At 37.6% G+C, this 12,512-nt stretch overlaps 2 protein-coding genes and 1 long non-coding RNA gene across 3 annotated transcripts; 2 read left to right on the forward strand and 1 right to left on the reverse strand.

Annotated features, from left to right (window-relative positions):
- The first annotated feature begins 32 nt into the window (after positions 1 to 32).
- LOC145203718 (uncharacterized) lies at positions 33 to 3,583 on the forward strand. The gene is made up of 3 exons (XR_013853376.1): positions 33 to 1,180; positions 1,369 to 1,628; positions 1,877 to 3,583. It is a non-coding gene; the product is annotated as an uncharacterized LOC145203718 (long non-coding RNA).
- A 3,100-nt stretch (positions 3,584 to 6,683) lies between these two features.
- On the forward strand, positions 6,684 to 9,392 carry LOC145205057 (protein SLC31A2-like). The gene is made up of 4 exons (XM_080077698.1): positions 6,684 to 6,854; positions 6,945 to 7,032; positions 7,490 to 7,667; positions 8,077 to 9,392. Exons 1-4 carry the CDS (start codon positions 6,849 to 6,851, stop codon positions 8,351 to 8,353), a joined length of 549 nt encoding a protein of 182 aa, XP_079933824.1. The 5' UTR covers positions 6,684 to 6,848; the 3' UTR covers positions 8,354 to 9,392.
- On the reverse strand, positions 9,393 to 11,948 carry LOC145205056 (elongator complex protein 2-like). Its single transcript, XM_080077697.1, has one exon. The coding sequence runs from the start codon at positions 11,875 to 11,877 to the stop codon at positions 9,454 to 9,456; it is 2,424 nt and encodes an 807-aa protein (XP_079933823.1). The 5' UTR covers positions 11,878 to 11,948; the 3' UTR covers positions 9,393 to 9,453.
- Between the last annotated feature and the right edge of the window lie 564 nt (positions 11,949 to 12,512).

The raw sequence follows: 12,512 nt of genomic DNA on the forward strand, positions 1-12,512 counted from the left end.
TTGAACACACACACTACTGAAAACGAGGAGTGTTTAAGATTATCTTCATGTTATTGCATAAATAGGAAGTTGTGGCATGATTTGCGGACTTTGCTTGTCGGTACGAGGCATGACAAAACCGACCCAATACCCGAAGGCAATCCCACAGACAAGCCGCAAGTTTGTTCTCGAGATAAACGCTTCCCCCTTTGTAGCTCACACCCTATGTTGAGGCATTAGCTATTGTCAATATCCTACAAGGGTAAACACAATAGCGATAATCCACCGGATGCAACTCAGGTCAAAGTCGTAAAAGCGGTAAAAAGGTCGGCACGGGTTGCAATAAATTTATCATGGCGTGAAGTACAAGACTTCTGCAACTTAACGAGGTGACCAAAGAAAATTGTAATTTAGTCACATTATGTGGTCGCCTGAAATACTCAACGAATGGAAACCTATCATTATTGGCTTGATATATTGATTTCACGGAATTCTACCGAATTAAAAGTTCTAGACAAGGTCATTTTATGTAACATTGTCTAGAGCAGTGGTTTCCAACCTTTATTGACGAATTCCTCCCTTAACAATTCAAAACATTCTCATTCCTTCCCAATAGACTACATAGTGCAAGGGTGTTCAAACTTTTTTTGATGGGGGCCAATTTTTACCAGGTGAAGAAGCCCGCGGGCCAACGTATTTTAGAATTAGACCCAAATATACAGGATTTAGGGAAATTGTGGGATTTTGTTGCGTCAGCACTATGTATGCTTCCGTTTTACTGGTAAATAAAGTTCCATGGAAGGCTTTTGCGTGAAGTCGCAAGTAGCCAAAACCCAAAAACATCCAAACTATGGCGGGCCATACGCATTACAATTTAAAAAAACAGCCGCGGGCCACGCGAAATGCCGTCGGGGGCCGCATTTGGCCCGCGGGCCGCACTTTAGACACCCCTGACATAGTAGATGCTAAACCATACAAAGATCATTTAATATTGGGTGATTTTATCAACTTCACAGGTTATAGTACTGAATTTTGTTTTTGACTTTTGGAAGTAACACATGGCTGCTGTTATTCCTGTGTAGCATCAGTGCTGAATTATTCACAGCCAGAATACCAGGGCAGCAATCCTGTGCGCAAAAACGCGGAACGAAGCTTTGCCACGTTGAGTGTAAAGCAAATGGTCTCAGCTAACCACAAAAGGGTAAACACTCTCAGCAAAGCATTTAGAATCGACGTTTTAGCTGCTTCACTATACGTCTACTACGTCTATGTATCACCAGACGCGAAATATAGAATATTATAGGAGCTTATATAAATTATAGATTGCTTTTTTGCATGAAAACAAAAATGCAAGTAATAACACATTTTTACCCACTTAATCTTGTTCAGATTTTTTGCACGGGTTCACTGCACAAAGCTGGTTCAGAAACCGTAAAGAGTGACACGGGGCGCATTTAAGTAGAGGTTTGGTGAAGCACGCGGCGTTTTGGTCTCTGATTTATTGGGGCGCGAAGACCGGGTCAGATTTCGGGGGTTTGGAGCCTCGTTATCCCGCTAATCACCATCCCTGCTATCTGGGGTTTCTGGCAAACTACTCAACTTCTCATCAACTTGTTTCAGAGGGCAAAGTTCTCCTTTACCAAAACAGGGTAAGTTCAAACACGGTCAACTTCAATTTTCAACTTCAAAAGTTAGCCAGCTTTTTTTCTGCACTGTATCACAAAACTTGTGGTCCCAAGCCTATAATGATTGTGCTACTCGCCTCATATTTAGTTGAAATTCAGATAAAAGGCGTCTTGAACTACTGAAAGCCTAACTTACAGTCGGCTAAATTAAATCAGAACATTACTTGAAATATTTGACTTCTTGAAGCCCTACTCATTGCTATTAAACCCAGTTCCAGTTGATGCAAGTTCTAGCTTCAACGTCAAGCTCGTTTCAAGCATATTGACCCAACTACGTCCCAGGTAAACTACTTTACAACCTTGGCGCTAGCGTTGAACACGAAACCGAGCTATGAAATCGGCAATAAAACTTCACGTGCCTGACAGCATTAGTAGGAATGCAGCTGAGCTCAACCTATTGCTTTAATCTCTGCTCAACCGTACAGCCTGGCTCGTTGCGCCAACAGAGATTAAGTTAAACCGCGCAGAGCTTTGTGAGCTTGAGAAGTGGCTCGTGTGGTGATGCAGCACGTTCTGTCTCCGCAATTAATAAAATCTGCACCCTTAAGCTGTTTGTTATGGATTTATAAAGCACCGCATATTGCACCATAAGCGGGAGGTTGATATTTAATTGCAGGGAGGGGGAACATGCATCACGGCGCTAATGTGTTTTTAATAAGGTTTCCAGCGGTTTGTAATTTACCGACGGAAAGGCTTAGCAAGGTAAATAGACACAACAAATGTCAGACGCTAGAATCGCGTGCATCATATTGCATATTGACCGTATGAACTCTCCTGCATTCGTGACAGTAACTTGCCTCGACTACTGGTGTGTTAATAACTAGGTCACAAGACTGAGATAACATTCATACACTGCGAACAAGGTATCAGTGCTTTCTCTGATTCAACTTTCTGTTGTGCTGACGCAGCTGACCGTCTCAGACTCGTCACTTTTGCCGGGAATCGAGGCTATATATCCGGCCACCGAGCTTTTTTCTTTCTGGCACTCAGCCTTTTTCGTGAAAAAATATGTTGCAAAAAAAATTGTATCGGCCTTGTTGACGTTCGTGTTGTTGCTTTCACCACTAGGTAGCATATGCGACAAATGACTTATAAACAAAATGGGATAAGTGGTAGTTTAGTGGGTTATGTTTGTCACATTCATGCAATCGTCAAAAATTATATGACTTCTGTTATAAGATTCTTTGTGTTTGTCAAAATGGCAACATTTCTAATAGTTTTATCTTGTCGCCAATGCCCAAATAAAGTTGTTGTTGTTGTTAACAAGCTCAAGGCACTTAATACTTGGAACAAAAATGGTTAAATTCGTCTTGAAATTGTCTATGTGTACTTTTGATATATGTATTAAGTGTACGTAAATATCGTGCGAGTGTAGGGAAGCTTAAAAGTTGCGGTGAAACTGTTGTTTTTTACCCAAGTAGGTTTTCCACCGCGAAGAAGTTTTGTCGCACGCGAACTCAACGCAAAAACGCCAACTTATCAGGATTGAATGACCACATTAAAATTAATAGACGCCCGGGAATCGAGGAGTGCGCCGGCAACAATGAAATCAGGACAAGTGGTTTATTTCACGGCTAACCGACAATGAATGACGGACAAACATTAGACTGACTGGATTCCGTGCAAGATGTGATTTATTTCACTTCTCACACTTCAATCACGAATTTCTGTCGACAGATTTTTGTTGGGAGAAGAAATTTTGCGACCCCATGAATAAGTGAGTTTCTATAGGTACGGATTATGCTATGCTGTTTGTGTTGTTGAAGAGTTTTAGATAAAATTATCTCGCTTTGCCACACTTAACGTTGTTGTATACTCCGTTGATTTTTAAGTTAATATTGTCGTGAATAAATAAGTCTACCAAATCAAATGTTTATTTCTAAAAAAATAAAGAAGTACCTTTTTATCTATCGTTTTTATGCGACTCAAGTGTATACAAACGTGTGTAACTGATGTGGCCCTTCATATCACTGATGATGGCATGAGCATTTGCCGAAACGTTTGAACAACAAAGCATGTCGCTTTTAAGTAATTTATTAAAAAACAGTTTGAATTTTTTGTGCAATTTTCCAGGAATTTTAGTTCTTGTAATTTCCCAAAACACCCAATCTAAACTACTATCAATTTTAGCCGGGTTAGCTCAGGAACAGAAGCCACAAATTTGCACTAATTGATTTTGGAACCAAGTGATAAACGAGTGATCAGCTTCCAACTTCATCAGAGCAATGCGGGTGGTGCAAAAACCTGAACCTAATCCCTCAATTCAGTTAATAAGCGAAGAAGCTCAACCCCAACATGGGTAATTGGCAGCTGTAATTACGAGAGAGTAAGTTAAGTTTCTATTTCAAATCTTTTTGTATTTAAGAAGAAGCAAAGTGTATTTAAGAAGAAGTTTTTTACAAGAATGTTTTGGAACACTATACAGCATACACGAATCTGTTTGTAGGTCCAATGACGAATGTAACGGACCGAATAGACGTAGAAAGCGACATGCTGCTTTATTATCTAACGTTTCGGGAAATGCTCATGCCATCATCAGTGATATGAGGCTAGATCAGTTGTACCATGCATCCTCATTCACACTTGACTCGCATAAAATATATTGTTTTCTAACTCTAACTAAGAATGGAAATTATTTTCTAAGTAACGAAATCTGCCGATGCCTGTTGAAGGGTCAGATACTTTTGTTCAGTTCAAACTCTCAGTTTTCTAACGCTATTTTGGAATAACTATTTTACTTAAAGATCGCGTAGTCTATATTCACGGTGGGTCTACTCTACAGCATATTTTTGGCAGGTTAAAGTTTGCTTTGTAGCTTGTTGTATGATAAGTAAGTTGTTGAAAGCTTGACAGCATCAACGTTAAAATGTAATTCATATCTGTCAAACTGCCCTTTCGATGCAAAAACGTAAATTTAATGCAAATTAGGATAAACGATGGGGTTAAGCAAATGTGGGAAAGCGACCGCCTTTGCTTAACGAGCGATCGATTTATTTAACCTCACAATGATTGATGACATTTTAATCCCAACCTAAATGTTTCCTATGCTTCAAAGTTCGCAAACTTCAGGATGAAACATGCCCTGATGAACAGTGACAGCGTAGAAGTTCTTATCTTCTGCCAAACCTAACAGGTGCCAGTGCTGGATGCCAAATATAGAAAGGACAGCGCCCAAACTGCAACGTGCATGATTGTTTGTATACTCAGGGGGATTTCGTCTTGATATGTTAAACCACTGGGATTTAACTTTGCTCCGTCTTAATGTCGGGGCAGGGTTACCGCGGTACAAAAATGTGGGGAATTTTTGCGAAAAAACACTGAACTGAAAAGCAGGAATAAACTGAATAAAGTGCCTGAAGGAATAGAACTGGGATTTATGTTTTTATACACTTGAAACACTTTTGTCAATTAAATCTCCCGCAGTCAATAAAATCTAAAAAGAAAGATTCTTGCTTCTGATTTTACTTGTTATACCACTTTATTTCGACAGGCTTTTACAGAAACTGATGATGCCTTTTCATTTAAGGCGAAATATATATTTCTATTGATTTAAAGAAAGGATTTATGCTTTTTGCCTGTTTTTATGAAACATTCTAAATATTTAGACACCTTGATTTAGAAATACAACACATACCTTGCAGCTGTGTCCTGTGTTTTTGTGCAACGTTATCATATTGTAGCATTGTATGTATTGTACCGATGTGCTCGTACACAAAATACAAAACAATACAATGCATTTCAAATTTGCAGTTCGCTTACAGAGCCATCTAGCTCAGTGCTCTTCAACCTTTTTAGCGACGCGGAACCCTTAAGGTATTTTGTCAAACTTTGCGGAACCCCCATAAAATAATTTTAATGAATGTAATACAAGTAGGCTACATCAAAGAAAAAAGATGCATACACATCCAAACCACATCACATAGGTTGACTTGAATTAAACGGTTAACTGAAACGCATTGCCGTGTTATTTGGATCGGTCGTTTCTACATTAATCACGCAACTTAGCTAGAGTGTAACAAGGTTGTATATATTACGTCACAATTGATCAATGGTATAACAAAGGTTAACAATATTGCACAGGCGAGCATTGCTGTTCGAAACAATGATACTATGAATCATTCGTGTTCGAATTGCTATATACTCCCCGTGCAACCCTTAAAGTTCACGGAACCCCTGAAAGGGTTGTACGGAACCCTAGGGTCTGATCTAGCTCGCTTAGGTCGTTTATTACAACTTCAACCTGTAAATCAGGATAATTAGCCGTTGTTTCAAAGGTTTCACACAAGAAAACTTATTCTTGGCCGTTAACGAGCCAAAAAGCAATTAGACTAGTTTTTCTGGTCTAACAATTGACGTTTTCGAGCAGGTGTGCATTTATCAATGGATTATTTAACGTGTAGATTGCTAATTCACAATGATAAATTATTTTCTTGGCTAAATGCTAGTTTTCTAATTTGTTTTCAATTTATCAGCTAAAAATTACTGTTCTTTTTTCTATGAACGCACTTAAGCGTGTCGGGTGAGCATTAAACCGTGACATTAATTTTTGCTTTACGTCACATTGTGCTTTTGTTGCGTATGATGTTGATGGCAACAGCAGTAAACATAAAACAATAAATTGGTCAATTTTGTGGTTTTGACGCAATTTTGAATTAAAAACAACATATTATTAGAATGGCTACAGCATAGGTTTGTCAGGTTTTAGTGAACTAATGTGTGACATAATTTTCGGAAGTTGTTTGTTACAAGTTAATTGTTCAACATAATCATTCCGGAAGTCACGTGATGATTGTAATTTCCCAGGCAATTCATTTTCCTGTTTGTTTTTCGACGTTAAAGGATCAACTGTAAAAATGTTTGCTGTTTGTATTTTAGCTGTGTTATCAGTGCGAAGTAAAACAGTGAAAGACAGGCACTTCTTTTATAATAAAAGTGTTATATTTTTGGGAATAATAATAATAATAACTTGTAAAGTTGCTGTTGTTAAGAAGTATACTAAGAGCAAAATCGTTTCATTATCATTTATTTTGTTGCATTTATCAGGTTTTGTAAGATTATGAAAATGTGAATTTAGTGAAAACAACAAAATGTTTAACGTAGTTGCTCACAAACAATAGAAGAGCATCAAGTTAATCTACAGGACACTTAAGTGGCTTTCCAAGTGGTTTGCACAAAACCATAGAAATGGAGGTAAGTTTTAAAATGTTTTCAAAAATAGGATGTAATTTTCTTCTGTGTATCTCAGTCTTAGTATTTAGGGTATGTTAATTTTTATTCCAGGAGTATTTTTCTTGGAATATTCCACTAAAGTTCTTATTTGATGGTTGGAACGTTACAACTATTACTGGATTACTGTTCACTTGTATTGGTGAGTGTCTCTCACTTTGTTTGTCTACAAACATTTTTACCAAAATGTTGCCATCCTGTGATAATTCTGTGCTTTGATCACGCGTGTAGTGTTTCTGTGCTGCTATGTTCTATTTTTATGTCCGGTTTAAAAATTAATACAATAACAAAGTATTCATTCAAATTTTTTAAAGCATTAAGTCATTCATCCAATAGATTCAATTTAAACAAGATACTGATGATGCCGTTTAGGCGAAATATATTTATCTTGATGTGGTAAGGACAAATGACTCGAAGTTTTCATAAATTTGAATCAATAAGCAAAAGGTCCATTGTATAGTCTTCATCCACCAAGTTGGCAGATTTTGATTTAAAGTATATATACAACACAACAAAGTATTTTGATTCTGTTAATTTCTGTATTATTTTAACAATATATCTATGTACAAAAGTGTGACATTATAATATTTTGTTTTCAGCTATGTTTTGCTTGGCGATTTTATTCGAAGCATTCAGAGTCATCTCTCTTTATTTTCACAAAATATTTTTCGCGCTGCCTTTGAAAGTTCATGTATCCAGTGAAAATCTTTCAAGTCCAAACTTATCAGCTGAACAAATCGATATCCCAGACAGTGTGAATTATGTGAAAAGTCAAAGGTACAAAAATGTTTCACCTAATTTGTTCATTATGGAAAACACAATATTTGTATTAAGATATAACGATATTGGTTTAGATAACATTTGTGCAAACACTTTTTGTCGTTACCGATATGACAGAATGATAATTCCGCCTAAGCCCTATGTGTTTGCCTGAACAAGAAACTAAACCAGCAATGCTCCAAGCCTCCAACCCAGAAAAAATTAAAAGTAATCACATTGTAACCATAACCCTGTCAGGGGTTGCAAGCTTACGAAGAAAAAATGGAACAACCACACTTGACTGAGAGTAACACAATGCAGTTTTGATTCTAAATCGTTCATGGCATAAATATTACTATGATTATTCGATTAATGTACAGAAATAGGCATTTATGTCAAAATGATAACAAAGTGTTTCATTTTTCAGGAGGAAAAACCATCTGCTGCAGACGGTGGTTCATATCGTAAAAGTTGCAACCAGTTACGGTTTGATGCTTGCTGTTATGACTTACAACGGATACATTGCCATTGCAATACTTGTTGGTGCAACACTCGGATATTATTTGTTCTGCCATAAACTAGAGGAATTTGCACCGGTGCTCCCTGAGAATCAAGATGAGTCAATAACACGAAGTACAACGGCCATTTCCCCGGATCCATCAACGCAGTCCCTCATCGCCGGACCGTCCACTGTACCCACATAACCATGAAATGTGTGGTTGTCAGGCATATTTTATGAACTTTCCCTTTTTGTTCAACCGGCAAATATAAACAAGTCATCTGACATTTCAGCGACTCTGTCGGGTCAATTTCATCAATGTCAGCGACCCGATACAGTCAGCCTTGTAACACCAAACCAGGTGAAACGCTGAATAAGACATCAAAACATTCAATGAGTTGTTAACTATTGTTGGCTGAGCTAGAAGGAAGGTTTATAGCCATGGAAATTTACTATGTCTTGTTTATTTTCTTAAAACAAAATTGAATTGTGTCCATTCGTGCAAACACATCATAACTGGGAAAAGACTGAACACTAATTAAATTGAAACGGTCAACTTTTTCAATATTCAACTTAACAACATGAAATAATATTCCCACCAGAGAGCTTCTTATTATTTAGTCATTATTATTGTTTTTATTATGCCATATTTATTTGCTTATGACACACACACTTCTCATGCAGTGCAAACAAGCCATAAAGTTAGTGTACAAAACTACACTAAAATATATCTCTTTGTCTTAGTTTTTATGTACAAATGTTGACACTGTGTTTTAACCTATTTTAGATTTACAGAAGTTTATGTAAACCACAGAGCTAATGCAAAAAAAAGTCAACTGCAAAACATCAACACAGTAATTGTGATTCTCTTTTTGTTGCATTTTCTTGCCACAACGAAATTCCATTTTGCAGTCATTTTTATTTGCCTCTCTCAAATTTTGATCAACAAAGTGCAAAGAGAAAACTTACTCATCTAAAATTTGATCCCTCAGATTCTTCTAATGGTTTTTCTTTTCAATGTTTTTATTTTATATTTTCAATCGTGCTGGAAGCTTCACATATTTAAGTCTCACCGTGCTAGGTAAACTTTTACCAGCATTGAGCTTTTGTTTCTGTCACTGTTTTATTGTTTTGCTTATTTATGTCTTGAATGGCCAAGTAAATGTTTCTCTTTGTCTTTCCCATAATATGCTGTCCAGCAACAATTTTACTTGGGCAAAACAAAAATACAACAATGAAACTGATTTATGTTGCACATTTTTTAATCGCAATCAAAAGTTTTCAATAAACAGTTGTGTGAATTCGTCAAAAGTAAAGTTTGAACAGTTTAATTTGATGATCCTGGCTGCAGGATGCCAAGAAAAGTGTGTCATCGCTTTCACTAGATTTATCAGATGGTCGCCATTTTAACCTTTTCAGTGGTAAACAATGTGACATGTTCACATCAAAACAAAGCATGTCAACAAAAGAATAATTATTGGCCTCACAAATTGAGACAATTTTAATCTGTCCGCTCTCGAGACCAACCGCCAGGATGTGGGACTTTGTTTCAAATGATTTTAACGCATAAGCGACAGCGGTCACAGGTTGCTGGCAGTTGTTCACCGACTTGCGTGTCACAACAACTTTATGTGACAAGTCTTCATCTGACAGTTCCCAAACCATCACCTTTTTGTCCCTCGATGCAGTGGCAAAAAACTTGGAATCCACAGACCATGAACAAGACCAAATTATCCTTGCATGGCCAAGTTTCTTGTCACTCGCAGCAGCAATATTAGTAACAATTCCATTTTCAGTTTTCTCAACATAATGCAAAACCCACGTTCTGTCGCGCGACACTGAAAGTAAATATTTGTCGTTTGGTGAAAACTCCATTTGTGTGACAGTCAATGCGTGCCCTGGTAGAGATGCTACCTGATTCCAACTCCCAGCCTCCCACAGAATAATCTCAGAGTACTTTGGCTGTGAGGACTTAGCAGCAGAGGCAATCAGTGTCCCAGCATGATTACATGTGACACAAAACAACCCATATACATGTCCATACAACTTTCTGCACTCAGGCCACAGACTGTTTTGTGACAGATGTGTTTCAGGAGGTGGCTGTTTTAAATCAACAGGGATAAACAGGTTTTCAATGTATTGTTCACTTGCATGTTTTTTGCCACTTTCTGGTGCTGGTTCGTTTGTGTAGACGGCTTTGTTGGAAAGACCCAGTGCTGGTACAGATGCCCCTACTGCTGCTTCAGCAATATTATCAATAATTTTGTGTGAAGTTAAGTTAAGAAGGTTTGTTACAAAGTTCTGCGATGCATCGAACACTCGTAACACTTTCTCATCTGCTCCAGACACGAACCTTACACTGCTGAGCATGTGAATGCAGTTTAGGTCATACCCATGAATTTGAGGCCTGGCTATTTCATGCCACGTTTTTGTCCCTTCTAAACTTTGCCATTCTGCAAATAATCTTGTTGTCTGATCTTCGCTTGTGCTCAGTAAAAATCTTCCACACTTTGGCTCCCAATCAATGTCACTGACACTGGACGAATGTCCACTTACAGTAATTGCAGGTTGCCATTCAGACTCTTTGTTTTTCCTCCAAGCATGAAGAGCTCCATTGAAGCTGTGTGAAATAATGTATTTGGCATCTTTGCTGAACAAAGCCCCATAAAACCCCAGGGTGTTTCCCCCAACTTCACCCATTCTCTCTCCGTCAACCCACAGCTTTTGTTCCTCATCAAACTTCCAAATTACCACAGTCTTATCCATTGATGAAGAAACCAGTAATAAATCCTTCACAGTTTCAGCATTAGATGAACTCCATTGGGCGCTGTTAACCCAGTTTTCATGCCCTGAAAGTACAGCATCAATCATCACTGTGTATTTTATTTCATTTTCAACATTGTCAATTGTAGTAAAGTTGTGTTGTTTCAGCCTTAGGTCAAACGTTTCATCCTCTGCTATAGTCTCCTTAGTGTGTGTTTCATAAATTTTCCACAATCTTATGAATGAATCTTGTGAGCAACTTGCCAGAAACAGTTCATTACCAACTGTTGTAAAGTCGACACCTCGAACCCAATCTTCATGTCCCTTTAAGCTTAGCACGTTGGTCCACAGTTTATTGGGCTCATCTTGAACACAACTAGAGGGAGTATAGAGTTTAACAGAGAAGTCATCACATGCACAAGCAAGTATTGGAATATTACTTGAAGGTGTAACATGCAAACAAACACCAAGCACAAATCCATATCCAAACTCAAAAGTTTGCAAACAATCTAACGATTCCATATTCATTGTTCCCGTCCATAATTTCATTGTTGAATCTGCCCCAGCAGAAGCAACTAATATTCCAGATTCAAAAATCGTTCCATCCAAACACGTCACAGCACTTCCATGACCTTGAAAGGTCACTGCTTTGGACAATGTCATATCACTGCCTTCTGCTTTCCAACAGATTATCGAGCCATCAATTGAGCCAGAAAGCAATACATTGGATTTTGAAACGTTGTTTTCAGTGAAAGTTTTCATCCATTTAACGCAACCAACCATCGCTTTGTGAGAATTGTAAGTCATGATTTTTTGTTTCTGTTCATCAACTATGGGTTGATACAAAACCACTGAAGATGAACAACCATAAGCAACATAACCTCCTGGACCAACATCTAAGCAGTTGTGTGTTCGATTGGTGTTAGCAGAAATATGCTCAACACTTACTTTTAGCGAAGTTTCCATTTTTTATTGCTATTTGTCTTCGAACTGCATTCCCTAAAAACCTTTCAAATATACAAGACTAATTTAGACACAAAATAAATGAAATACAAAAAGTTACTTGTCTGTCCAGTTCCTAAAACACAGTTTTATAGTCACAACTTGTTTTTTTAATTAAACCTGTTTACTTTTTTTACAATTTTCGCCGGTTGTTACTACAACGTTACGCATGATTAACTCCATGCCTGCACGACCACAGACCTCGAAACTAAACATTACGTAAAAAGTTGTAAACCTGTGTTTTTCCAAATTCCAGACCAAAGTAGCAGCAAAATTTGTAAGTTTATTATTGTATTAAACAATGAACAGAAAAAATGAAGAATTTTAAAACTTTTTTGTCAGTATTTTTACAACCAAATTTCGTCTTATTTTTGCCTCTGCGAAAACGTGGATCAGTGTGGTTATTCTCACACTGGGTCAGGCTGTATTTACATTTTGGCTCATAAAACGCAAATTTCGTTTCTAGTTTGTTGCATCATGTGGTTTCTGCTATTTGCAGCTTGCTGACGCTTTCTGTTTGTTTCCAATGCTGCAAAGTTCAACTTGCTTTCACTTGCATCATCCAGACGAGAAAAAGAGGAACTTTTGTTGTTATATTT

The sequence above is a fragment of the Phallusia mammillata genome, chromosome 8 (assembly GCF_965637545.1).
Source record: "Phallusia mammillata chromosome 8, kaPhaMamm4.hap1.1, whole genome shotgun sequence".
In the NCBI taxonomy this organism is placed as follows: Eukaryota; Metazoa; Chordata; class Ascidiacea; order Phlebobranchia; family Ascidiidae; genus Phallusia; species Phallusia mammillata.